Source organism: Tiliqua scincoides, chromosome 4, assembly GCF_035046505.1.
Source record: "Tiliqua scincoides isolate rTilSci1 chromosome 4, rTilSci1.hap2, whole genome shotgun sequence".
Taxonomy (NCBI): Eukaryota; Metazoa; Chordata; class Lepidosauria; order Squamata; family Scincidae; genus Tiliqua; species Tiliqua scincoides.
In genome coordinates, this window is record NC_089824.1 from 203,629,023 (window position 1) to 203,655,834 (window position 26,812).

Sequence of the window (26,812 nt, forward strand, 5' to 3'; positions counted from 1 at the left end):
CCAGCACCAATGCAGCCCCAATGCACTGAGTAAGGCAACAAACATTTTCTTCCTTGAGGAGACATCAATGACTATCCCCCACTGCAGGATGCAGCATATGCCCCATTGACATGAATGCTTCAGTGCTGGAACATTGGCTAGGATTGGTTCCCCCAGCCTTAATCTTGTTTTATTGAGGACTAGCATCCTTCATTTGCTTGTTCGTTACATACACTTTCTCATCTTAGAGCCAGTATTGTGGGGGGGGGGGGCAGGATGCTTGAAAAGTTTGAAAAGAATTCCAGTTACTGGTTTGTGTCACTGCTCTGAGCTGGCTTATGTCAGGGCAGGGTCTTGTACAGAGACAAAAGGGCTGGGTTCCTTCCAGGGTCAGTCTTAATGCCAAAAGTGACATGGGAAACCTGTGATCTGATCTCCCAATATGTTTCTTTTCACTTTCAAAACAGCCATAGGGGATGCATCCAAACTAGATCAGAGCAGCAGTAGTCCTTCACCATCTAAATGCTGTCTCTCCACATTCTCCTGTGCATGTCCCCCATAGATGAGAGGAAGGAAGAGTGAGGGTGCAAGGAACAGGGCCCATGAGAGGGTGGTGCAGAGGGTAAATTGTACCCAGGACCAGGGTTAGAAAGAGCGCCCAGGAGCCAAAGGAGGGGACCCAAAAATTTCCTGGGATCTTACACTTTTCAATCTCACCAGGGCCTATGAAAAGGGAGTACAGGGGATACATCATACCTGGGCCTGCAGTCATAAAGGGGGCCTGAAAGCTAAAGGAGGGGAGCCAGAAATTTTGTGGGATTTTTTTCTAGGTAAAAAAGCCCCCGAACCTTTTGCAAGCAGGGGTGGCGAATGCAGCCTCTGCTCGCTTGCTTCCCTTGCTTGGGGATCGGGTGGGAGGCAGGGGAAGCAGCGGGAATGAGTGGGCAGAGGTGGCATTCACCACCTCTACTTGTTTTTTCTTAAAGAAAAAAACCCCCAAACTTTTTGCAAGCAGGGGTGGTGAATGCAGCCTTTGCCTGCTCATTTCCCTTGCTCCAGGGGCTGGGGGTGCTATTGGGGCTTGGTAGGGGTGAACAGGAGGGGGTATGGGGTGGGGGGAGGCAGCAGAGTGAGGAGATAGCGAGCAGCTGGGGGAGATGGGGTTTCCCCAATTTTGTAAAACACAGGAAGTGACATCACTTGTCACTTGTGATGTCACTTTCAGCATCCACGTAACTTCCAAGGGCCACATTTGGCGTTCGGCCCAAAGCAGGTGCCGTGAATGCGATGTGGCCCCTGGGATGAAATGAGTTTGACACCCCTGTCCTCTGTGGAAAAAAAGTCCTTTGAAATATATGGTCTGAGAGAGAGAGCAGGAGAGAGAGGGAGATGTTAATGAGGCTTATAGGTCTTCTGGCAGTAGGAACTACATTTCCCAGCAGATCCTGCTGTGACCTGGATTCTGATTCTTAAAGGGGGAGGAGGCCTTGCTAGAGGGCTGGGAAAAGGAGGGAATGGGAAGACCTGAGCCCAGTGAGTGAGGGAAGGCCTGGGAGCAGGTGTGTGGAGGAGGCCCAGCAAGGGATGGAAGTGGCAGGATCTGGATTGCTGAGAAAGAGAAGGAAATGGAGCTACAGCTCTTGGTTGCAAAGGCTGCACTGGGGAAGCCCAGGAAAGAACGGCCTGCTGGACTCTCCTTCTGCTCCTTTGGAGTGGGCTTGGGTTGGACCGGCAGCCGCAAGCTTCTGGTTAAGGCTTTGTTGGGGATCCTGTTCCTCCTTGGATCTGCCCCATCTCCTCTGCAACCATCACCCCCCAATGGTGGAAAGGATGTGCATGAAGCAGGTATGCAAGGTTAAGGAACTAATACAGGTCTCTTTTCTCTTCCTGACAGGTAGAAGAGAACCAGAATCAAAGCAAAGCAAACCCTTTTTCAGAACAGAAATGACTGCTGATCGTTCAGGCCAGGTAAAGGGGTGATGCAGGTTGGGCTTCCCCTCCTGCCATTTTCCAACTTGCGAGATCCCTGCGCACCATTCTCCAACAACACGAGATCCCTGCACACATTGGTTTCTCCCTTGTGTGCACATGTTACATGTGGTTTTAGCGCTGTTGGTAACATGGTGCGGTGGTTCCCCCCCACCCCCTGGACGAGCCTCTGCTGCAGCCAGAGCAGCAGAAAGTGATGTAATGGTTTTGAAAGTGGGGAAAGCGATAGGATTGTAATGTGTGAAAACAGCTATGCAGTGCACAAGGTTCTCAGTCCTGCGTAAGCTTTCCTGGGAATTTGCCCCATTGGAAGCACTGGGACTCACTTCTGGGCTTGCGAGCATAGGATTATGGTGTCAGTTTGGAAGCTGAAATGGGAAGAAAGAATCCTCTGAGCCTCCTTTCAGGAAACCCAGGAATTTTCATTAGAGCTGGAAGCCCATAAGATGGAAATGCAGAGTTAAGAAGGAATATGTGTGAGAGTGTGTTTTTGAATACTTAGAGATGTTTTGTCCTTTCATGGAAACTGGAATACAGTTCTCTGGATTCCAGAGTCTAGGCCAGGGGTGTCAAACATAAGGCCCAGGGGCCGGATGCTGCCCGCGGAAGCTTTTTATCCGGCCCTCAGGCTCTCAGCTGCTGAGCAGTGCTGAGGTGTTACTGCTAAAAGGGCAGCCCTCATGAAAATTGGGCTCTCCCATATCTTGAAATATGATCAAGATTTGTGCGTTTTTTCTTCTGTCATTTGCAGCTAATGAGTTCCTAAGTGAGAAAAAGTGCTTATTTTTGGTTATGACCTGTTTAATGACATCACTTCCTGCCTAATGACATCACTTCCGGCCCTCAGCAGGCATCATGAATACTGTTAGGCCCTCGGTATGAAACAAGTTTGACACCCCTGGTGTAAGCAGATTCAATGTTGCTAACAGGCCATTTCTCCTTTTTTTTCAGGGTCCGATTTCATTCACTGAGATTGCTATGTATTTCTGCAGTGAAGAGTGGGCCCTGCTGAGTCCATGCCAAAGACTCCTGTACGAGGCCATCATGATGGAGAATTATGAAAATGTGGTCTTTGTAGGTAAGGAGGAACTTTGCCCCAGGTAGGAGCCTCTGATCCATTGAATTTGGATTTGGTAGCCAAGCTTAATGACTTGGGCATGACTGCTGATATGCCTGATGGCCCCATATCTTTCCCTTTTGGTCAGCCCAGATCTGGGTCTCTTGATGAGGAGGTTTAGCCCAAACCTGGGGACATGGTGCCATAAATTAGGTGGAAGTCCCTTTGCTGCCCTTTGGAGGAGGTGGACACATTTTGGAGGGCACTTCCCTGTGTTTATATATATATAAACACCCAGGCCAGTAGCATAACTTTGAAACTGGACTGATGGAAGGAGGCCTCAGATCCAAGAGGATCTCGTGTGTGTGTGTGTGTGTGTGTGTGTGTGTGTGTGTGTGTGTGTGTGTAACTCATATATATATATATATATATATATATATATATGAGTTATAGCATCATATATATATGAGTTATAGCAGTTTACCGCTTTGATAGTTCCCCTTATAGGATCTTGTAGTTTGTGGAAGGCTCTGAGAAGTATCTGCAAGAAATGATGATTGGTTTTTCAGGTCTAGTGTTGTTTGATGAAACCCAGGCCAGTAGCATAACTTTGAAACTGGACTGCTGGAAGGAGGCCTCAGATCCAAGAGGCCTAGAAGAAAGCCACACTTTTAATTGGAAGGCCTAGAGGATGTGGACACTTTGGAGTGTGAGGCCATCTGCTTGCTTGCTTGACCCTTGCCCAGCTTGGCTTATTAGATCTGCCCAGGAGCAGCTGACCAAGTGGACAGGAAGGGTGGTAAGCTCTTCTTTGACGAAGGGCATGCTGCTGCTTGCTTTGAGGCAGGTGGTGGTTTGACCCCTGTTGAAGCTCTCCCTTGATTCCACCATGTTAGACAACTACTGGCCAGTTTCAAACTTCCCATTTCTGGACAAGGTGATCAAGCGGGTGGTGATCAAGTGTCTCAACTCCAGAGGGTCTTGGCTTTCAACACCATCGACCAATCTGGGCCAATTGGCAAATTTGGGGGCACCATTTTCAGTGGTTCTTCTCCTAATTGGCAGATAGGTCTCAGATGGTGATGCTGAGGGATGCCTGTTCAACACCTTGGCTCTTGAGATGTGAGGTTCAATCCTGTCCCCCATGCTATTTAACATCTACATCAGGGGTGCTCAATACGTTGATCGCAATCTACCGGTCGATCGCGAGGCGAAATGAGTCGATCGCAGGCTTCTCTCCTGTCCACGCATCCCTGGGAGTGAGCCCCGTTGACTCTACTGGGGCTGACTTGTGAGTAGACCTGGAGAGGAGCTGCTGGCAGGCTTCTCTCCTCTCCAGGCATCCCTGGGAGTGAGCCCCGGCCTGGGAGTGAGCTCCCTGGGAGTGACGCATCCCTGGGAGTGAGCTCCTGTCCACGCATCCCTGGGAGTGAGCCCCGTCCTGGGAGTGACGCTCTCTGGGAGTGATACATCCCTGGGAGTGAGCCCGTTGACTCTACTGGGGCTGACTCGTGAGTAGACCTGACGAGGAGCCGCTGGCAGGCTTCTCTTCCGTCCAGGCATCCCTGGGAGTGAGCCCCGTTGACTCTACTGGGGCTGACTTACCTTTCCCCTGTTTTTGCACTGGTATGTATGGAGATCTGCTCCCCCCCCCCAACTTCTATCTGTTGGTTCTGTGTGCAAGGGGTTTTGCACTGGTCTTGCTGTGATGTCTATATAGAGATCTTCCCTCCCCCACACCTTTCCCCTGTTTTTGCACTGGTCTGTATAGAGATCTGCTCCCCCCCCCCTCACTTGTATTGGAATCGAGGAAGATCTGGTGAGGAGGTAGATGTGGTAGAAAGCAGTGGCCCCTTTGAGGGTAAGGCCTGGGCATCCAGCAGAGTGTGCTGCACAGCTGCAGCCACTTGAAGGCAATAGGGCCCTCAGGGATATAAGAGCACCTGAGGCAGGAAGGGCTCCACTTATTTATGTGAGTCAGCCTTTTCCTACATGAAGATCATTAAGTCCAATTCCGGTTCCACCATGACTGATGAACATTTGGAAGTGTGCTTGAGGCTGGCTGTCAGCAGCTACTGTCCAGACTATGCTTCCTTGGCTGATTCACTTCAGTGCAAGTCATCAAAGTAAACTCAAGTAATTACAAAAAATGTTTATAGTTAATTATGTTGTGTTGTGCAATATTGGCTCATTCGGTTATGCAAGGTACACCAACATACATTGTACACATAAATGTTATATGTTATGATGGCGTGAACATTGTAAAAAAACTCTGGTAGATCTCCGGGCCTTGCTGGGTTTCAAAGTAGCTCTCGAGCCAAAAAAGTGTGAGCACCCCTGATCTACATGAAACTGCTGGGAGAGGTCATCTAGGGATTTGGAGAGGGGTGTCATCAGTATGCTGATGACAATATGCTGATGACACCCAGCTCTTTCTCTCCTTTTCACCTGATTCCAGTGTGACTGCTGAAGTCCTAGAGTGCTACCTGGAGGCAGTGGGGACTGGATGAGGACTAACAAGCTAAAATTAAATCCGGACAAGACAGAGGTTCTCTTCGTTCGGAAATCCATGATGCAAGTGCTAGACTATTGTCTTGCACTGCAATACTCTAGTATCTCTCCTCCTGAGAAAGCACTTCCCCTGAAGAAGCAGGTGTGTAGCTTGACGGTCCACCTGGACTCCCAGATGATGACTGTGGCCAGAGGGGGGTCTTTGATCAGTTTCAGCTGGTGCGCCAGCTGCAACTGTACTTGGTTTGTGGAGACCTGGCCACAGTGATCCATGCCATAGTGACATCAAGTTTAGATTATTGTAATGTGCTCTATGTGGGGCTGCCCTTGAAGATGGTTCGGAAACTGCTATTAGTGCTGAATGTGGCAGCACGCGTAGTCACTGTGGCAGCGGCAGTACTGTAGCAGTACGCAGTTTGACTCTGCTGGGCCACTTCTCCAATGGTTGCGTTGGCTGCCAATTCATTTCTGAGCCCAATTCTAGGTGCTGGTTTTGACTTTTAAAGCCCTGGCTTGGGGTCAGGATATTTGAGGGACCAACTATTTCCATACAATCTGGCTCATCTTCTCAGGTCATTGGAGAAGGCTCTTTTGTAAGTGTCATCGCTTAGGGAAGTGCGGGGGGCAGAGGCAAGAAATAGGGCCTTCTGAGTAGTGGCACCAACTTCTTGGAATTCCCTCCCTCTCAATTTACAAACTGCTCCCTCTTTGGAGATCTAACAGTGAGACCTGAAGACATTTTTCTTCAGGCAAGCCTTCTGAGTCTTGGCTTTTTAAATTAACATCCAGCTTTTACAGGCTTGTCCTTTTTAGGTGTTGCTGTTGTTCTTCTATTTAATTGTAATGTTTTATGGTTGTTTTTAAAACAGACTTTAAATGAATTTTTAGGGCAGAATACAATCACTTTTAATTGTGACTTTTTACTGTTTCTATACCTGCACTTTTGTAAGCTTCCTTAGGGAAAAGGCAGGGCAAAAAATGCTCCAAATAAATAAATAAATAATGGTCAGAGCTATCACCCCACCCCAACTCTATCAACCAGGCCAGACATTTGGAAAAAGCACATTTCATGCATGACCGCACCTTGCTTACACAGCATATATGCCTGAGTGAACAAAAGCCACATCCTGGGAGCTTCCTAACTTGTCATAGAGACACAGAATTACATTCGAAAACCATAGGTGACGTCACCAACTTTGTGGCCATATTCAATCAAGGAGTCCATATTGATGAAGAAACCGACCTCCAGAATTACCTACTGCACCCTTAGTACAATGCAAAACAATACCAGCAATCATTTAGGGCAGGGGCTTCCATTTATTTAACTTTTCTTGCACCAGGAACCCAACTCCAAATCCTCCAATGACCTCTCTTAGCAGTTTCATGTAGATATTAAATGACATGGGGACAGTATCGAACCCTGTGGCACCCCACACCCCAAGGTGAACAAGTGTCCCCATCTGGAATCCATACCACCATCTGGGATTTTCTTGGCAAGTCAGATCTGGCCCATGGGCTGTAGTTTGGACACCCCTGACCTAAATTGTTTTTGAAAAATTGTGTTGACCCATATCAGTGGCAATTGTTTGTAGTTATTAAGAGCTTTATCAATTTATCTTTTTTGTATTGTACATCAGTTGAATTTTTTTTTTCCCTGGGAACAATGCTACCTCCCCTGTCCTATGCCTGCCAAGCCACCTAGGAGGCTCTGCTACCTTCTCCACTGCGTTCAGGCATTGAGCCCCTTTCCAGGACACCTAGACAATCAAATGGTGTATTGCTACAATCCAGTCACTAACCAAACAGGGAGCACTGCAGCACAGTGCACAGGTGGCACTGCTGCCCATAGGTGGAGAACAAATGGGTTGTGAGACTTATTATGATGATGATGATGATGATGATGATGATGATGATGATGATGATGATGATGTCTCTCCTAAGGCAGGGACACGAGGGAGGTGGGTTCTGGGCTGAAAAAGAGGTGGGGCAACACATCCCTGTAAGGGAGACACCGGTATAAGGGGTTCAGTTAGTGCCACTAATGATGTGGTAGTGGCAGGATGGAAGGTGCTCTGTCTTCATAGCCATTTGGATAGCTTGGTCTGGATTCTTATCCCAACGATGAAGGGGAACTTGCGAGGATGTGGCCACACTTTATAGATCCATATGAGACTCTCTTCTTCCTTCTGACACAGGGGTGTGGGGGGATAGGGAATGGGCATCACACTTACCCAACTGACTGCAGTTTTTCCCTATAGTTTCTTACTGAATTTCCTTTTTTACTTCAACAGCATCGGTTTGGGAGCAGGTTCAGTCTTCACAGCAAACAGCCCATACAGGGCAGAAACCCCATAAGTGCCAAGAGTGTGGAATGACCTTCAATCGGAGTAGTGTATTTAAGATCCACCAGAGGAACCACACAGGGGAGGAACACTATAAGTGCCAGGAGTGTGGGATAACTTTCAAGTGGAGTTGTCTACTTAAGATCCACCAGAGGAACCACACAGGGGAGAAACCCTATAAATGCCAGGAATGTGAAATGACCTTCAAGTGGAGTAGTGTACTTAAGTGCCATCAGAGAACCCACACAGGGGAGAAACCCTATAAGTGCCAGGAGTGTGGAATGACCTTCATTCAGAGTAGTGTACTTAAGTGCCATCAGAGAACCCACACAGGGGAGAAACCCTATAAGTGCCAGGAGTGTGGAATGACCTTCAAGTGCAGTAGTGTACTTAAGTGTCATCAGAGAACCCACACAGGGGAGAAACCCTATAAGTGCCAGGAATGTGGCATGACCTTCAAGTGGAGTAGTCAACTTAAGATCCACCAGAGGAACCAAACAGGGGAGAAACCCTATAAATGCCAGGAGTGTGAAATGACCTTCAAGTGGAGTAGTGTACTTAAGTGCCATCAGAGAACCCACACAGGGGAGAAACCCTATAAGTGCCAGGAGTGTGGAATGACCTTCATTCAGAGTAGTGTACTTAAGCGCCATCAGAGAACCCACACAGGAGAGAAACCCTATAAGTGCCAGGAGTGTGGAATGACCTTCAGGTGGAGTAGTGTACTTAAGTGCCATCAGAGAACCCACACAGGGGAGAAACCCTATAAGTGCCAGGAATGTGGCATGACCTTCAAGTGGAGTAGTCAACTTAAGATCCATCAGAGGAACCACACTGGAGAGGAACCCAATATGTGTCAGTAGTGTGGAATGACCTTCAAGTGTAGTAGTATACTTACGTGCCATCAGAGAACCCCCAAATGGGAGAAACCCTATAAGTGCCAGGAGTATGGAATGACCTTCAATCAGAGTAGGGTAGTTAAGATCCAACAGAGGAACCATATGGGAAAAACCCTATAAGTGCCAGGAGTATGTAATGACCTTCAATCAGAGTAGGGTAGTTAAGATCCACCAGAGGAACCATATGGGAAAAACCCTATAAGTGTCAGGAGTGTGGAATGACCTTCAATTGGAGTAGTGTACTTAAGATCCACCAGAGGAGCCACACAGGGGAGGAACACTATAAGTGCCAGGAGTATGGAATGACCTTCGGTTTTAGTGTATAAACCATGGTTCCGTACTGTGGCCTGCTGGCCAGATCTGGTGCACGGCCAAATCCATCCCCTGGGTGAGCAAAACTCTTGGTTCGGTCGGGGAGCCTCCTTACCCTGCCGCCAATCTCCCCAAAACTGAATGATGGCCAACCACTTCTGGGGTCAGTCGCCTCAACAGGCTTTGCATCCGGATTTCTGGGCAGATGCAGCTGGCCCACATGCAGTTTGGGGGACATCGTTGGCAAGGTAAGGAGTTTCCCCTATGTAACTGAGTGTTCTGTTTGTGCCGGAGTAGCCTCTTCTGGAACAAAGTGGTCTCCAGTTTGGAGACCACTGTTATAAACCATCATAGAACCCACAAAGGGGAGAGACCCTATAAGTCCCAATAGTGTGGAAAGACCTTCAATTGGAGTGTTAGTCTTATTAACCACCAGAGAATCCACTCAGGAGAGAAACCTAACCTTATAGCTTAGGAGTGCTACACTTGGTTTAATCCTCAGTCAGGCAATAATAGTTGAGTCACTGTTTGTATTGATTGATTGATTGATTGAAAAATTCCTGCTATTTCTGCAATGTTTTTTTGAAAAGCACCTTGCTTGTTCTTGTTTTTCAGAAAATAAAATTTGTCAAAATGGCCCTGTTATTATTTTCTAGAGTCTATGAACTTGACTTTGCTCAGTCACTGCCAGGTTAGGATCCAGCACCAGTCGCTATGATACAGCGAACCCTTAGCCAATTTAGGACCCAATCCTATCCAATTCTCCAGGGCCAGTGCAGCCATGCCAACAGGGTGTGTACTGAATCCTGTGGTGGGGAGGCAGTCACAGAGGCCTTCTCAAGGTAAGGGAACATTTGCTTTGCAAATGCAAGGGCTGTATTGCAGTTGCACCGGTACTGGAAAGTTGGATAGGATTGGGCCTTTGATGAACCTTGAGTACAGAGACAACAGAAGCCTTTTTCACAGACTTCAGAAATTGAACTTTCTGCTCCATTGAAAATTAATTGTATACATTTTGCAAGTGTCCATTGATTTCAGTGCATTTTGATTTAATGGATTTTCAGCATTAACAGATCCTCTTCCTGTCACTCCATTAACTTGAGGGTTCACGGTTCTACCAACTTCATTTTCCATCCTTATTCGGAAAAGTTGTAACATCCTAATGTTTCTCTGATAATTGCTTGCCTACAATTTTGCTTGGTTTTCACAATCAAAATAATGCTAAACTCTGTAGAAAGTCGAATCATTTGACGCTTTCCTAAACTGTTATGCAAACACCACACCATCCAGGCCAGTCTGTGCCAGTCCTGTCCTTCAGCAAGCACAATGGAAGGCATTGACCACAAGCAATGATGATGCACTGGGAGTGGTTGCCCATAGTTCATGTTAGTTTGGAATCAGCCAAGTTGAGTAGTTGCCTGTTCAATAAAGGTATATGGATGAAGGAAAAGGATTTGGAACAAATTGAGGCCCAAATCCTAACCCACTTTCCAGCACTGGCATAGCTGTGCCCATGGGATGTGTGCTGCATCCTGCAGTTGGGGGGCACTCACGGAGGCCTCCTCAAAGTATGAAAAAGTTTGTTTCCTTACTTAGGAGCTGCATTGACCTTATGTTGATGCTGGAAAGTGGGTTAGGATTGCGCCCTTGATCACGGATATTTATGGCCCAATGCTATTCCCTGCTGGTGCACAGGAGTGCCAGTGTAGCAACCACTTGTATATTGTGTGCTAGAAGAGGACCGATCAGACTGGGAGCGGTAAGTAAATTTTTTTTCCTTACCTATTCAGTGGCTGCCTGATCCCCTCAGATCAACATCAACTCTTTTGCTGGCATGGATCTGAAGAGTGGCAGTGGGTGTGTCTGGGCCCAGTGCTGCACCCACCATGATTCCCCCTATTCCATCCTTGAGGAACTGACACCCAGAGGAAATGACACCAGTTGGCAGCCAGTCAGTGGAGCACTGGTGGTGGCGTGAAATCCAGAGGGTCTTACACCGTCGGTAGTTCCACAGAATGGCAAAGGGGTTGCCATGATGGTGGCCCACAGGATATGCCAGCAGACCTTGTAGTTCATCAGTGTATCCCACTGGCTGTTTTAAAATACGTTATTTTAAAATATGTACCCTGCCTTTTCCCTCCACTCTGAAGTTGTTCAGGGCAGCAAGCAACACAAAGTGAGAAAAATATGACCAAAACAGCTGCATAAAATGCATTGAGAATAGTCCAAGTGTAAAAACAGAGTAGGTAGTGATAGCTGCATCGTCGGCAAAGAGGAAGTCACGCAGACATTTCAGCTGGACTTTGGACTTTGCTCTCAGTCTGGAGAGGTTGAAGAGCTTTCCATCTGATCTGGTCCGGAGATAGATGCCTTCTGTTGTAGTTCCAAAGGCCTGCTTCAGCAGGACAGCGAAGAAGATCCCAAACAAGGTTGGTGCAAGAACACAGCCCTGCTTTACACTCACCTCCCTGCATTACAATCTCTGCGCATGAACTGGAGGTTGTCCATGACTTTGTGTACCTTGGCTCAACGATCTCCGACACTCTTTCTCTCGATACCGAGCTAAACAAACGCATCGGTAAAGCAGCTACCACGTTTTCCAGACTCACAAAGAGAGTCTGGTCCAACAAGAAGCTGACCAAGATCCAGGTCTACAGAGCTTGCGTCCTGAGTACACTTCTGTACTGCAGCGAGTCATGGACTCTTCACTCACAACAGGAGAGGAAACTGAATGCTTTCCACATGCGCTGCCTCCGACGTATTCTCGGCATCACCTGGCAGGACAAAGTTCCAAACAACACAGTCCTGGAACGTGCTGGAATCCCTAGCATGTATGCACTGCTGAAACAGAGACGCCTGCGTTGGCTCGGTCATGTTGTGAGAATGGATGATGGCCGGATCCCAAAGGATCTCCTCTATGGAGAACTCGTGCAAGGAAAGCGCCCTACGGGTAGACCACAGCTGCGATACAAGGACATCTGCAAGAGGGATCTGAAGGCCTTAGGTGTGGACCTCAACAAGTGGGAAACCCTGGCCTCTGAGCGGCCCGCTTGGAGGCAGGCTGTGCAACATGGCCTTTCCCAGTTTGAAGAGACACTTGGCCAACAGTCTGAGGCTAAGAGGCAAAGAAGGAAGGCCCATAGCCAGGGAGACAGGCCAGGGACAGACTGCACTTGCTCCCAGTGTGGAAGGGATTGTCACTCCCGAATCGGCCTTTTCAGCCACACTAGACGCTGTTCCAGAACCACCTTTCAGAGCGCGATACCATAGTCTTTCGAGACTGAAGGTTGCCAACTAAAAACAGAGGAAGAGATCTTCCTGTTGTCTGTACACCCCCAGAAATGCATGAGACAAGGCACTGTGGAATTTTTTCACAAACCTGCATGAGGACTGTGCAACCTAAAACTCAGCCCCCAGTAAGTGCAGATCCCTAGACAGAGGGAGAAAACAACTGCTGTTTCTACCCTTTTTTTTTTGTTACCAAAGGTGATTTCTTGAATAATTTTCTATTATTCTTTTTTGTAATCATAGACTGTATATGCACTTAGGCCAAGCAGCACGACTGAAGTCAGGCCTACCCAGTTATGCCAATGTTGCAATGTATTCTGGACTATTTGTGAGTAAGACACTGTTTGGTTTGAGACCCTTGTCAGACATTCAAAGTCCATGACCTCTGCTGCTACCTTGGAAATCGTATACCCAGAGGAAGAAGACTAGGCTATAAAACACCAGCTGGTGGGTGCAAGATGACAGTGCTTAGACCACCCTTTTCAGAGACATTGATAGCGGGTTTGGGAAAATGAATACACAAAGAACATCCTTTAAGCATTCCCAAATAATCCCAGAACACATCTGGTTAGGATCCCTCAGCTTGCCTTGCCTTGATCAATACCTAAGCATCCAATACCCCAGCATCTAATAAATATTTATATTGTTGGCAACCTTCAGTCTCGAAAGGCTATGGTATTGCACTCTGAAAGGTGGTTCTGGAACAGCGTCTAGTGTGGCTGAAAAGGCCGATTCGGGAGTGACATTCCCTTCCACACTGGGAGCAAGTGCAGTCTGTCCCTGGTCTGTCTCCCTGGCTATGGGCCTTCCTTCTTTGCCTCTTAGCCTCAGACTGTTGGCCAAGTGTCTCTTCAAACTGAGAAAGGCCATGCTGCACAGCCTGCCTCCAAGTGGGCTGCTCAGAGGCCAGGGTTTCCCACTTGTTGAGTTCCACTCCTAAGGCCTTCAGATCCCTCTTGCAGATGTCCTTGTATCGCAGCTGTGGTCTACCTGTAGGGCGCTTTCCTTGCACGAGTTCTCCATAGAGGAGATCCTTTGGGATCCGGCCCAAATAAATAAATATTTGGGGCCAGTCTAAGTGCCTTTGCGACTCCTGGAGTGAGGCAGAGACCTCCTTTGTCTTTGCTTCATTCTTGCTTCATTCTCCAACGCACTATATGGAACTGGGTACTAAGGCTTGGTAAGCTGTCTTTAGGATGATAGCTATCGTGTTGTGAGCCTTCCTTTTTCCTTTTGCTTGGAACTCCCCTTTCCTCTGTCAATCCCTCCTCCCTTCTCAGTAGCCTAGGGGAAAGGGACTAAAGAGAAGAGCACTTGTATCCTTCTTTCCTCCCAAATAATTCTCTTTCCTTTCTTATAAGTGCACTAAATACACAGCACCATCTAGGAACACACACAACAACACCAATTAAGATGACTTATTGCATTTTTCATGAGCCATTAGTGTAGTGCTTTATTTTTTGATGTTTGTTCTTTTACAATGAATCTTATGACCCAATGCAACTGAACAAGTTTTCCAGCAGCATAACACACCTGCTGGTAGTCACAATTGCAATTCGCTAGAGAGCATTAGCTCACCCTGCAGGAAACAGAGCGGCTGGCTCTGTGTGGTGACAGACAACAGGAGCTGGATGCCCTACAACAGGTGCTGGCTGAGCCCATGTTAAGGCTTGCAAACGTGCCTTATGGCATGTTTGCGACAGTGCGCACCGGTGGTAAGCTGGTGCACATAGCGCTGGATCAGGCCCTGAGTGTGCACTATCTCAGAGTGAGGTATGAAAACCCCAGCCAACTATTCCTCCCCAAACTGCAGTTTAACTTATGTCTTACACTGTCAGTCCTCCCAGGTGCTCCAATATCCCTCCAAACTCTACCCTGAAGAAAGTCAGACTAAAGAACGCCCAACCCAGGAATCCAAGCCTGACAGACAACAAAATCCCTACTGCAGTTGACATACAAAGACATTGTGTTCTTCTTCCTGAGATCAATCTTGCCAAGACGCAGTAAAAGGACATGTGGTGAATGGTGCCCATGCAGATATTCCCATAACAATGAAAGCAATTGACCTCATTGCACACCAAGGATCCCAACCCATCTGTGAATTCTACAGGCCCAAGTCAACTGCTGATCTCACTGCTGGGGACCCTTTGCCCTGTTCCTGCATTCCCTGGTTGCTCCTTGATAGCCCTCTTTCTCCAATGACCTTTTGGTAAGCAATAGTGGGAGGTCCAGAACCACACACTGTGCAGTTGTGCAAAATGGCAACCCTATCAAGGAAAATTTATCTGTAGGACTGATACTCCAGCACACAAGGGGGGAACTGAACTTGCTGCATGGCTGGACCTTGAACCAGACTTGCGGGCAATCAGATGCCCACTATCTGACCAATCCTCTTGAAGAGCTGGAGATGGCGTCATTATTTGGAGCCGCAGCTCACTCTGGTCCTTATGCCATTTAAGCCAGGGGTCTAAAACAGCCCTTACTTGAAATTTCTCTTTGTGGGACAGCTGTGCATTACCAGCATAATCTGTACATGTGTGGTGGATGTCTGCATGCTCAATCAGGTGAGGGCCCTGGCATGGCAGAGCCCCTGGGAGGGGGAGTTGAGAGGTACTCAGGCCCAGGGTCAAAGAGGGCTCAGGAACAAAAGGATTTCCTAGGATCTTACATTTTCCTATCTTGCTACCCAGCTCTCGCTATGTGGCCTCCACCACTGCCAACAACACACCGTCTCCAATCCGGCCTCCCTGGGGGCGCTACTGCGGGCTGCACCTTAGAGACTGCAGCTGCAAGCCATATGTGTCAAGCTGAGGAATGCATACACAACACTCAACACAGTGTCAAATCAGGGAGGAAAGTGGCCTGCTACAGTAGCTCTAGCTTGTGGATCTGCTTACCATGAAAGAGTGCATAGGATCTCAGAGACACAACTGGGGGACTACAGCTGCTGCAGAAGAAAGTTCTGACAACCAGAAATTACCTGGGATACAGTGGTACAGGGGGTAGCAATTGCACCAGGCAACAAGCTTTGGGGGGGGGGGGGGCAACAACCTGAGCTTGGCACTAGTGGCCAAAATTGTGAAAACCTTTGTGTGGTATGTGGAATTTAATGCCGAGTGCAACGAAACAAACTGTGTCAACATATATCTATTCTATCAAAACTTACAGCCAAATAACCAGAAAATAAGAACACAAATGCATTGTGTAACAAAAACTGGATTTCTTAACTCAAAACGGTCCAATGAGACTAATTGTTCCGAGAGTCAATTAGGTGTTATTATGATACAGCAGGGAACCAATAAGGTGTTAAAATGTGTGTGTGGGGGGGGGGGAGTCTTGGGGGAGGCGGCAAAGCAAGTGGGCGGCAGACTGCCTGGGGGAGGAGGCGGATTTTCTCTCATTTTCACTTTTTAAAAGCCTGATCGTGACATCACTTCTGGGGCATCACTTTGAGCTCAGCACTGGGCTACACTATCCGTTAACTACGCCACTTCTGGAATCTCAGCTGGCCTTGTGGAATGCAAAAAATGGAGGCCAGGTCTACTGGGCCAGGTCTACCTGGGCTCTGGAGACTTTTCTAGCTGGTGCCACCCTCACCTTGCCCCATTTTGCCCATTTCCTACCCTGTTCCACCCACCCTGTCACCCCCTTCCCCATGCACTGTTTTGACCACTCCCCTTTTGGGGCCTAAAAGAAACTTTGTACCAAAATTCCTTTGGCAAGGAAGCAGACTGGGAGGTAAGCACACAAACAAGCAAATGGGTGTGAGCCATTGCAGCTTTTCCCCGTCACTTTTCTCCCTAGGAAAAGGGTGTCCAAACTTTTTGGCAGGAGGACCACATTATCTCTCTGACATTGTCGGGGGGCCGGGAAAAAAGAGAATTAATTTACATTTCAAATTTGATTAATTTACATAAATGAATATTAGAGGTGGAACTTATATTAATGAAAGAAGGTCTTACAATAGCACAAGTCCTATAAAGGGCCTTGCATAAAGCGAGGACAGCCTTTCCTTTGCTGGCGCTGCTGCACCACAGACATGAAACAGCAAGCAGTGGACGGAGCCCTCAGCTCACAGCTCACGTGAGAAGTCAAACAGTTGCCCTCGTGCTGAGAGCAGTCAAATCGGGCCAGCACGGGCTCCAGCAAGTCTCCAGATGCCTGGAGGCTCACTGAAAACAGGAGGCTCCCTGCAGACCAGGTTGGGAATCCCTGAGGGCCGCAAGTGACCCCTGGGCCGGGGTTTGGGCACCCCTGCTCTAGGAAAAAAAAGAAGTTGCAATGGATCCAAATCACTTCTCTCTACCTGCTCGGTGCTTCCCTGCCCCTCCCTACTTACCAAGAGCAAGCAGCATGCAGCTGCTCTCCTCCACTCCACTTCTGCTTTGCATGAATAGAAGTCCACCCTGCAACCCAGCATGCACCACTTCTATTCATTGGAAACAGAAGCAGAGCAGAGCAGGAAGGCTGTAGCCACTGGTACTTCTGGGAACAGAGGGTGTGGAGGGGGCTTGCTTGGTGCTTGGCTCTCCAGTGAGTACTGGAAAACTGATTTAGGGGATGGTTTCTTGAACTTTTTGAGCTCATGGCCCCCTTCTGAGCCCCATTTACCTTTGTGTCCCCTCTCATAGCTGCTGTTAGTTAGGGGAAAAAGGTATTTACCATCTGCACTGTTTATAAATGGTACTTTATTTCTAAGTAACAAAAGACAATTCTTAAAGACATAAAATGTATAGTAGCAGCATAAGGCTGCCTTACAAAAAGTGTTAACTGGCACTTCATTTAGTCTGATATTTGTGACAAATTCATCATATGCCAGTTAAGTTTGAGTGGCCCCTCAGAAACTTATCGTGGCCCCTAATGTTCCATTTTTTTCCATGTGACCAAGTATGATGTGGCCAGGGGCGGATCCGGTGTTTGTGTTTGGGAGGAGGCCATGAGCACTACCTTAACTGAAATGCTAGGCTGAGAAAGGGCAGTGGGCCTCCCCAGGTTGCCTCCGCGAAGCTCCCAAAGAAGCGACCTCCCTCCTTGGTGGCCCGGCTCCTTATGAGTCCAACCACCAGACGGGGGAGCCCTGCCAATTCCAGCCACATGGCCTGCCCAAGGTGTTGCAAGACCTCGGCCCAGCCAGAGTGTCAGCCGAGCACAACCTCACTGCTGACACCACACCCAATGGGCATTCCCCTGGCACCCAACTTCGCTCCCCATCCCACTGGGCACCCTTCTCCACTGGTGTGACAGTTTGGGGGGGATGCACTTATGGCACCCCTGGATCCACCCCTGGATGTGGCCCCCCCTTGGGGGGCCATATGACTCACATTGAGATACTGATTTAGAGCCAAGGCAGCATTTCCCCCCCCCCCTTTTCCCTCTGGTGGTTGGCAACCTTCAGTCTCGAAAGACTATGGTATAGGCCTACAGCACCCGGTATTCCCAGGCGGTCTCCCATCCAAGTACTAACCAGGCCTGACCCTGCTTAGCTTCCAAGATCAGACAAGATCAGGGATTCCCTCTAGTATTGGTGGAAGGGGGGTGGCTGCCAGAGCTGCAATCCTCTTCCAGCTTGCTCTCAGCAGGTCAGAATAGGATCAGAACTTCTAGTGGAGCAGGAGGCTGGAGAAAATGATGGACAGACCGACTGTAGTTTTGTCTGCTCACAGCCTCTGCAAGGGTTCTCCATGCAACCATTTCAGGTCACTTCAAGGCAAGACCAGATTTGGTGCTCTGGGTAGCAGGATTCACGTTTGTTCCCTGATCTAAATTGCCCAGCCCACTAAAGCTGCTATTAGCTGCACTGCAGAAAACAGTCTGGTACCCTTCAGTTTGTGCTCTCGGGCTAATAGTGGCTTCAGGAGGTGATCTTGATCAGTAAACAGCGTGGAAGAAAGGCTTAAAAGAAACTTTTTTAGCACTGTTGTCTCCGTCCAATTTGGGAAGCGCTGTTTTAAGTTAAAGCTAAAGGTTAGCAGATCTGTTCACAGGTCTCATCTCTTCTGGCCTGCACATGCAAAAAGTTAACGGGGGGGGGGGGAGTTGAGCAAAGCGTGCTTCCAGTGATTCTTTTTAAAGTATGTCTCTGCTATCAGGAACTTCAGAAACATTGCCTTAAACTCACATCCTTTTGACTGATGTAATAAGCTGTAGAAAGAAAGAAAAAGAAAGTCCAGCAGCTTGCATCTTTGGAAAAGACAGCTGAGATAGAAAACCTTAGTGCCTTCCCAGTGGAATAGACCCTGACTGTTCTGGCACAGGTTTTGAAACCGCTCAGTCATTTAGCTCCTAAATACCGTTCTGTTTGATCCTATTGTTTGGCTATCACCACTATTAGAAAAGGCATGTTTGGCTGGAAAAATGTCAGATTATTTGGCAGATTCCTTGAGGTATTCAGAGATGACTAATAGCTTTAGTTTACTAAGAGTACTTCCCATGTCTGATTTTATGTTTGTACAATGTGCAGAGCAATCTTATGCCTGTCTTTTCAGCAGTAAGTCCTATTGTGTCCGATTACAAATTTCTGACATTTATTACAAATTACCGATTACAAATTTCTGACATTTAGGCTGCAATCCTAACCATACTTTCCTGAGAGTAAGCCCCATTGAACTAAATAGGCCTTACTTCAGAGTAGACCTGGTTAGCATTGTGCCCTTAATGTTCCAATTGGCAGAGGGCGGACGGTGGGTTTATAAGGAAGGAAGAGGGTATAAAGCAGTGGTTCTCAAACTGTTGGTCGACCCACTGGTGGGTTGCAGCCTGATTATTGGTGGGTTGCCAAAGGCTGATAGAAAGATCAGGTAACTAATTGCCTCAAGCCCTGAGGCTATTCAAAAATCAGATATTGTAGCTGCTAATTACTCTGCAAAGAGCTCAACTTCTGCAGTTTGCAAGCATGTGTAAATATAGGGAGGAAAAATGTTTGAGGGTCTTTTTTCTGCTTATTTTTATGATATTATTTCTTTCTAGATCTCCTTTTTTCAAGGTCTGGTAAACCTAGGTGGGTACTGACAAAGTGTTGTTTAAAAAAGTGGGTCCTGGTGCTATAAAGTTTGGAAAACTCTGGTATAAAGGAAGGGATTTGGACATGGGTTGTGGGTGAAAGAAGAAATTATGAGTGTTGCAGATGACTTTGAAACTCTTGGGTTTATTGTATTTTACATATTCAGATAAGAAATAGTAATCATAAGAAAAGAAAAAACATTTGCAATACCTTATACATCCATAATGGCAGCGTCATGCCAGTGCATTGATAAAGTTCCTGCGTGATTTTAGCAGATTTCAGGGCACTATTAATAGCGTGGCAGCTGGAGTTCCTTCTTTGATGATCAATCTGAGGACCATTAGACTTTGAGAAGCCAAGGAAATGTCATCCAACAATATCTGACATTAGTTCTGTTTGAATTTCCCCAAAGCCAGATTGGAGCTATGAAAGCTTCTTTTCATTTATCTGTATTAAGCTGCAATTAACTCTGCAGATGTGGCTGAATACACAAGTTACGGGGGGGAAAAAATTTTTCTCTTTTGTAGCACCCAATGCAATGTTATATTTCTCTCCTAATGATGCAAGTGTGTGAGAGAGCACATTAAGCTATTGCTCTGCCCCATTTCGACAAAACATTGCAGTGCCTTTGAATTAACTATAATGGGACCACATTTATTTCTGGCAAAAGAACTACAGCAAAGGCACACCACAAGTGGATCCTAGAACTTACTTCTTTAACCGTAGTCAATCATATGAATTTTGCAGCCCAATCCTAACTTCCCCCACCAATGGAGCATGTGATGCACCCCATTGTGTGTGGGGGTGTGTGTGTGAAGAGGAGCAGTAGGAGAGGTCTTTAGTTTACTTGCCCTGAAGAAAGTCTCCACTTTCCCTATAGGTCTCCTTGGTCCTATGTCAGCTATTTTGCTGATGCATGACCAAGAAGTATAAGGGTAGCAGAAAGGGAGCAGGAGCAGGAGAGCAGACTTTGTCCCCTTCCCCCAGGTAAACTGAGTAGCCCCACAATGGGGCTACTCGATTCTCCACCAACCCAAAAGTCAGCAGAGAATCAAGAGCCTCCATGTTGGGAAGTGAGCTCCACTGGTCCCGCCTCCTGCCTCCCTCCTCCCAGAATACCTCCTCTCCACCCTCTCCCCGTCCTCCCTTCACCTCTCCCACCCCGGAACGCCTCCTCCTACCCCACAGCTGCTTGGTGGTCCTTATGGCATGTTTGCGACAGCGCACACTGGCGGAGAGCTGTTGCACCAAGCTCAGGATTGGGTTCTAAAGCAGTAGCTGGCACTAGAGTGTATAAACAGTGGTTGGCAACCTTCAGTCTCAAAAGACTATGGTATAATCCTACAGCACCTGGTATTCCCAAGAGGTCTCCCATCCAAGTACTAACCAGGCCTGACCCTGCCTAGCTTCTGAGATCAGACAGGATCAGGCATGTGCAGGGTAACAGCATCTTATTAAATTGAGACAAAGTAATTCTGCCCTGACCCACTTTTAATAAACTGCAGGGAAGTCATGACATGAATGGCTGTTTTGGACAATCCAAATCCAACACCTGCTTGCAGTGGGGAGCTGAAGAGCAACCACCTTCCCTGCCATGCATCTCCCAACGCCACCACGCATTCAGGGAGCGGAAAGAGAATTGAAACAGCAGCAGCCCACCTCCCTCTAGCACTGCCTGAGTGGTGCGAAGCTGCCACTGCTGCCACCCCGCCTCCTTCTTGCCGACCCAGCTGCTTAGAAAAGCAGCAATCTGTGCCATGATCTGGAGCCAGTTCCTGCTTCCTGACCTTCGGCCCTGGTGCACACCTCTGTGTGGTTCTGGTTGTAATAAACTAGATGAGTGGGGCATCCTGGGACAGCCAAGTGGGCAAGGAGCAGGAGGCAGCAGCAACAGCGGTAGTGGGAAGGCTGCACACTCTGAAACGTGCACAAGACTTTCAATTGTTTTTGTTCTTTTTTCGGGGGTGCATACTAGCAGAGATGGCAGATCTGCCCCCCCCCCAGCAGCAGAGGGCATCAGACAAAATGTTTTGGCCAGCCCACTTCTTATCACTGCAACTTTCCTATAAACTCTAGCATAAGACTCGGCTTAGGGACAAAGGGATTTGCATCCATGCCTAACCACCAGGAATTGCTTTTCCAACCATTCTTGGGTTCGTTTCCCCCTTTGGCCAGAATCAGGAGTCAGTCGTTGGTCCAATGAGTTGATCTTCAGTGCTACCGCTCATTGCATGGGGCCATTGGAAATGGCGTGTCTGCTGGGGCCTTTCCTTCCCGCTGATACCTACATGGCATTTGTGTGCTGCATGAATTTCCTCTAGCCTGCCTGTCTCCACAAGCCTTAGATCCCATTCCAGAAGTTTTACGACTGCCTGCTCTATAAGTATACAGTATATGGCTGGTTTTCAAATCCCTCTGGATTTCTCCAAAGTGTTAAATGTACAAGAGTTGCCTCATTCCTTGCCTGGCTTACTACAGTTTCATAGCCCCAGTTCTACTCTTTCAAACCCCTGGTCAAAAACATGGGAGTGCAAGTCATGAAAGCCGTTGTCCCCAGAGTACCATACAGGCTGCCATGTGTCAGTTCTTGATAAAAAAAAAAAACTCATTCTGACGTTCAGGTCAATCTAATAAATCAGTGCTATTGGAGCACTGGTCAAAAGGAGTTTTGAGTTTTTGGATTTTTTCCCCATAATACTATATGATTTATGAGGTGTTTTTTCTGGGCATTAATCCCTTAGTTTTGAAATACTGCATCACAAGGAAAAAATCCTTACATGGTAAGTCAAACCTATACGATATCTCTACATAAGCTCAGCCACTTCCTAAGAAAAATAAATCTGCGGCAGTGAGTTGATTCTCCAGCTGTAGCCTTTGACTTGGTGGCTTAAGACTGTTACTAGCAGTGCTTTTTAAAACACATGTAACATACACACAGGGGAAAAGCATTTGGGTGCAGGGATCCTGAGTATCGATCAATGGCCCATCTCTATAATTTGGGAAGGAAAGAAAAATGGAAGCAAAGGTAAAGGTGCACAAGAGTTTACTAAAAGTGTTCAAAAGTGCTAAAAGCATAATAATAATAATAATAATAATAATAATAATAATAATAATAATAATAATGGGGGTTTGAAATGGGACTAAGGGCGCAATCCTAAGGTGCCCATGGGCCAGTGCAAGTCTCTTGCACTGGCCCAGGAGGGTTGCAAACATGCCATTCCTCAGGAGGAAGCCAGGCCGGTGCTCAGAGGTGCACCGGCCCGCGGAGGCTGACACAAGCCTCCGCGCCGGCTTCCTCTGCTTGGTTTGCATCGGCCCAGCTGGGTCAACACAAGGCTCTGAGGTGGGTGGGAGAGAGGCAGGAGGGAGGCCTTCCTGGGTGGGGGGGGAAGGTGGGCAATGGGTGGCCCCAGGGGCAGGCGGGTAGGGAGTGGGAAGCAGGGTTGGGATCCAGCAGTTATGCCAGATCCCAACCCGTTCCCAGGGAGACTGGAGCGACTTCAAGCCGCTCTGCTCTCCTCGGACTTGTGCCACCTCAGGAGGTGTATAGCTTATTCTATACAGCGGGAGTCTCTCACCGTCACCATCAGTCACATGTAATTGAACCTGAAGGATAGCTGTTAGGAGGAGAAAATGGGGTGCTAGTGGGAGAGAAGGAAGAAGGGTTGATCCAGTGGCAGTGGCAAAGGGATGGCTCTCTTTAGCCAGTCCTGAGGGCTACAGGCAAGGGGTGAGATGTTCCCTTTGCATAGGTGTTGAGATCTCATAGGATGGTGGACTAAATGTAGCTGGTTGGAGCTAGTAGAGAGAGGCCTACATGCTTGGAGGATCAGGAGGAGAAAAGGAGAGATAAGAGGGAGAGGAAGGAAACTGCAACAGGTCAAAAACGACAAAGGCTGCATTAGTTTTTTTCTAATAGAAAATAGGAGGAAGTAACATTTCTAGCATGCCTCTAGCATGCTTCTAGCGTGATTCATTAAAAAAACAGAAGCAAAATGGTGTTGAATGCACTTCGGGGTGTTTTTGCAATGTTTAATCATTGCCTTATAGTTTCTAAAGTTACCTCAATGTTATTAATTTCTGTATAATACTTTTAAAATCTGGAGAATTGATGGCTCCTTCTGTCCAAATTTGGAAACCCCTCCTCCAACGCCTCCCCTATCTGCCGTACAAAGTGACTGCATCCAGTAGTTCTCTCAGAACCGAACAATAGGATAACATTATTCATGGAGAGAGCCATGTTTTCTAGTTTCAAGCTTGCAGTTCAAATTGCTAGCATGATGAGCCTGTTAGAATGTGAAAAAAGAATGCTACCTGAGCATGCTGGAAGGAGGGGGAAAAAACAGCTCTCCAGCGCTGGAAACTGAAAAACAAACACAGCTAGAGTAGAGGTGCAAGACAGGTAGCCTCTGAGTCATCTGCCTCCTGGACAACACCCCCCCCCTACAGGCAGCATTGTACTGTACCTACTTTCCAACATCTTTGGGGGAAGGATGGAGGGATGGCATTTAGAAGAAGAGAGAAGCGGCCCACAAGATTGGCTGACCAACCCATGCTACTTTCAGCAGCTTTGGTAGTGCTCAGAGAGAGAGAGAGAAGGAGAAAAGACTGGAAAAGAAAGGGGCTAGCAGGATGTTACCCTGGGGGTTGTTACCCTGGGGATTCTCAAATAGAGGCTAGAATCGGGGTGACTTAGAGCCCAATCCTGTGGTCCACGGCACAGCTCCGCTGCCGGGATCCTGCCGGAGCTAGCCCAGTGCCAGCTGGAGCTGCGCTAGCGCGCTGTGGTCACCTGGGTTCCGCGGCTCGGCGGTCTCCCGGACCACTGGGCTGTGGAACGGGAGGCAGGTGCATGGCCGGGGGCATGGGGGAGGTGTTCCAGGGAGAAGGGAGGCGTGTCGGGGGGGAGGGAGAGAGGCAGATCCATGAATCTGTGCTCTGCAGGATCCAGGGTGCTAGTGCAGGGCTGTGCACCCTACACAAGCGCCTTTACTTTAGCGCTGACCTTTTGGTTGGCGCTAAAGAGAGTAGCCCCATTGCGGGGCTGCTTCCCTTACTCAGGGAAAGGGGACAGACGTCCCCTTCTCCCAAGGTGCCTCCCGCAGTAGCACAGGAGGTACAGGATCCGGTGGCAGCCCTCCACGGAGCTGCTGAGCCTGGGCGCTGCAGGCAGCTCAGGATTGGGCTGCCCATGCAGCAATAGCAGTTAATGATCCATAGTAACCCCACAGCAAGAGAGGCAGGACTCAGGAACCAGTGGAAAATAAAGAATACAAGGCTGTATTGCAAAGGTTCTCAAATTTTTTAGTACCCACTTCTGACAATCTGTCAGGGCCTACCAGAAGTGATGTCATTATCCTGGAAGTGATGTCATGGCTGGAAGTGACAACATCAAGCAGGGAAATTTTTCACACCATCCAACCCATACAACAAAATCAAATCTAACCATTAAGGGCCCAATCCTATCCAACTTTCCAGCACTAGTGCAGCCGCAATGCAGCCCTGAGGTAAGGGAACAAATGTTCCCATACCTTGAGAAGGCCTCCAAGACTGCCTCCCAACGCAGGAAGCAGTACATACCCCATTGGCACAGCAGCACCAGCACTGGAAAATTGGATAGGATCGGTCCCTAAGTAAGTAAGTAAATTAAAAGTTTACAATAAATATAAGTTTAAAAATTTATTTTTTAAAAGGAACACCTCTAACCCGCCCAAAAAGTTGCTGATCTGTTTAAAAAAAGGTCCCCAAACATCCAAAAGGCTGCCTTCCTATCCACACTTACCACGCTTATCCACGCGTACTCTGAGCGTTCTGATCGGAAGCAGGCTGTGCAGAATGGCCTTTCCCAGTCTGAAGAGACACTTTGCCAACAGATTGAGGCAAAGAGGCAAAGAAGGAAGGCCCATAGCCAGGGAGACAGACCAGGGACAGACTGCACTTGCTCCCGGTATGGAAGGGATTGTCACTCCAAAATCGGCCTTTTCGGCCACACTAGACGCTGTGCCAGAACCACCATTCAGAGCGCGATACCAACCTTCTGAGACTGAAGGTTGCCAACATACTACATGTGAAATATGCCAGTACTGAGGTTGAAGGGAAGAGACAGCCTTGCTTATTTATTTATCACACTTCTTTATTTATGCTTCCCGCTCTCCCTCCAAAACACTCAGAGCAGCGTACATTTCTTATTTAGCTCTCACGTCATTTTTATCCTGCTTTTTCCTGCCTAAAATAGTGATCTCAAAGCAGCTTACAAATCACATATAAAAACCATATTAAAACTATAAAATAATCCATCATAAAAACATCAACAATAAATCAGGTGCAGCAGCAACAGCACTGTCAATACTTCAAAGCGATATCAAAATCAAGGCAATATCAGAGGCCAAACACAATACCAGGAAAAGAGTTGGCAACCTTCAGTCTCGAAAGACTATGGTATCGCGCTCTGAATGGTGGTTCTGGAACAGCATCTAGTGTGGCTGAAAAGGCCGATTCGGGAGTGACAATCCCTTCCACACCGGGAGCAAGTGCAGTCTGTCCCTGGTCTGTCTCCCTGGCTATGGGCCTTCCTTCTTTGCCTCAGACTGTTGGCCAAGTGTCTCTTCAAACTGGGAAAGGCCATGCTGCACAGCCTGCCTCCAAGCGGGCCGCTCAGAGGCCAGGGTTTCCCACCTGTTGAGGTCCACTCCTAAGGCCTTCAGATCCCTCTTGCAGATGTCCTTGTATGAACGCCTGGACAAAAGGCCATGTTTAACCTATCATCTAAATGCTCGGTTGCCAGATCTCTCAGGATAGGGAGAAGAGAGATCCTCTTATCATGCAAAAGAGAGCGACTAAGATGATTACGGGGCTGGGTCACCTTCCTTATGAGGAAAGGCTACGGCGTTTGGGCCTCTTCAGCCTAGAAAAGAGACGCCTGAGGGGGGACATGATTGAGACATACAAAATTATGCAGGGAATGGACAGAGTGGATAGGGAGATGCTCTTTACACTCACATAATACCAGAACCAGGGGACATCCACTAAAATTGAATGTTGGGCGGGTTAGGACAGACAAAAGAAAATATTTCTTTACTCAGCGTGTGGTCGGTCTGTGGAACTCCTTGCCACAGGATGTGGTGATGGCGTCTAGCCTAGACGCCTTTAAAAGGGGATTGGACAAGTTTCTGGAGGAGAAATCCATTATGGGGTACAAGCCATGATGTGTATGCGCAACCTCCTGATTTTAGAAATGGGTTATGTCAGAATGCCAGATGCAAGGGAGGGCGCCAGGATGAGGTCTCTTGTTATCTGGTGTGCTCCCTGGGGCATTTGGTGGGCCGCTGTGAGATACAGGAAGCTGGACTAGATGGGCCTATGGCCTGATCCAGTGGGGCTGTTCTTATGTTCTTATGTTATGTTCATTTGTTGGGAGTTCACAAAGGAGCACCCA

The 26,812-nt window shown here is 47.9% G+C and overlaps 1 protein-coding gene and 1 pseudogene across 1 annotated transcript; one reads left to right on the forward strand and one right to left on the reverse strand.

The window, feature by feature from the left end:
- Window positions 1-1,797: 1,797 nt before the first annotated feature.
- On the forward strand, window positions 1,798-8,897 carry LOC136648587 (putative zinc finger protein 66). Its single transcript, XM_066624704.1, is given in 3 exon segments — window positions 1,798-1,824; window positions 2,920-3,046; window positions 7,828-8,897. Coding segments are annotated over 3 exon segments (1,224 nt in total).
- An 11,818-nt stretch (window positions 8,898-20,715) lies between these two features.
- On the reverse strand, window positions 20,716-20,834 carry LOC136650062 (5S ribosomal RNA; annotated as a pseudogene).
- Window positions 20,835-26,812: the final 5,978 nt, after the last annotated feature.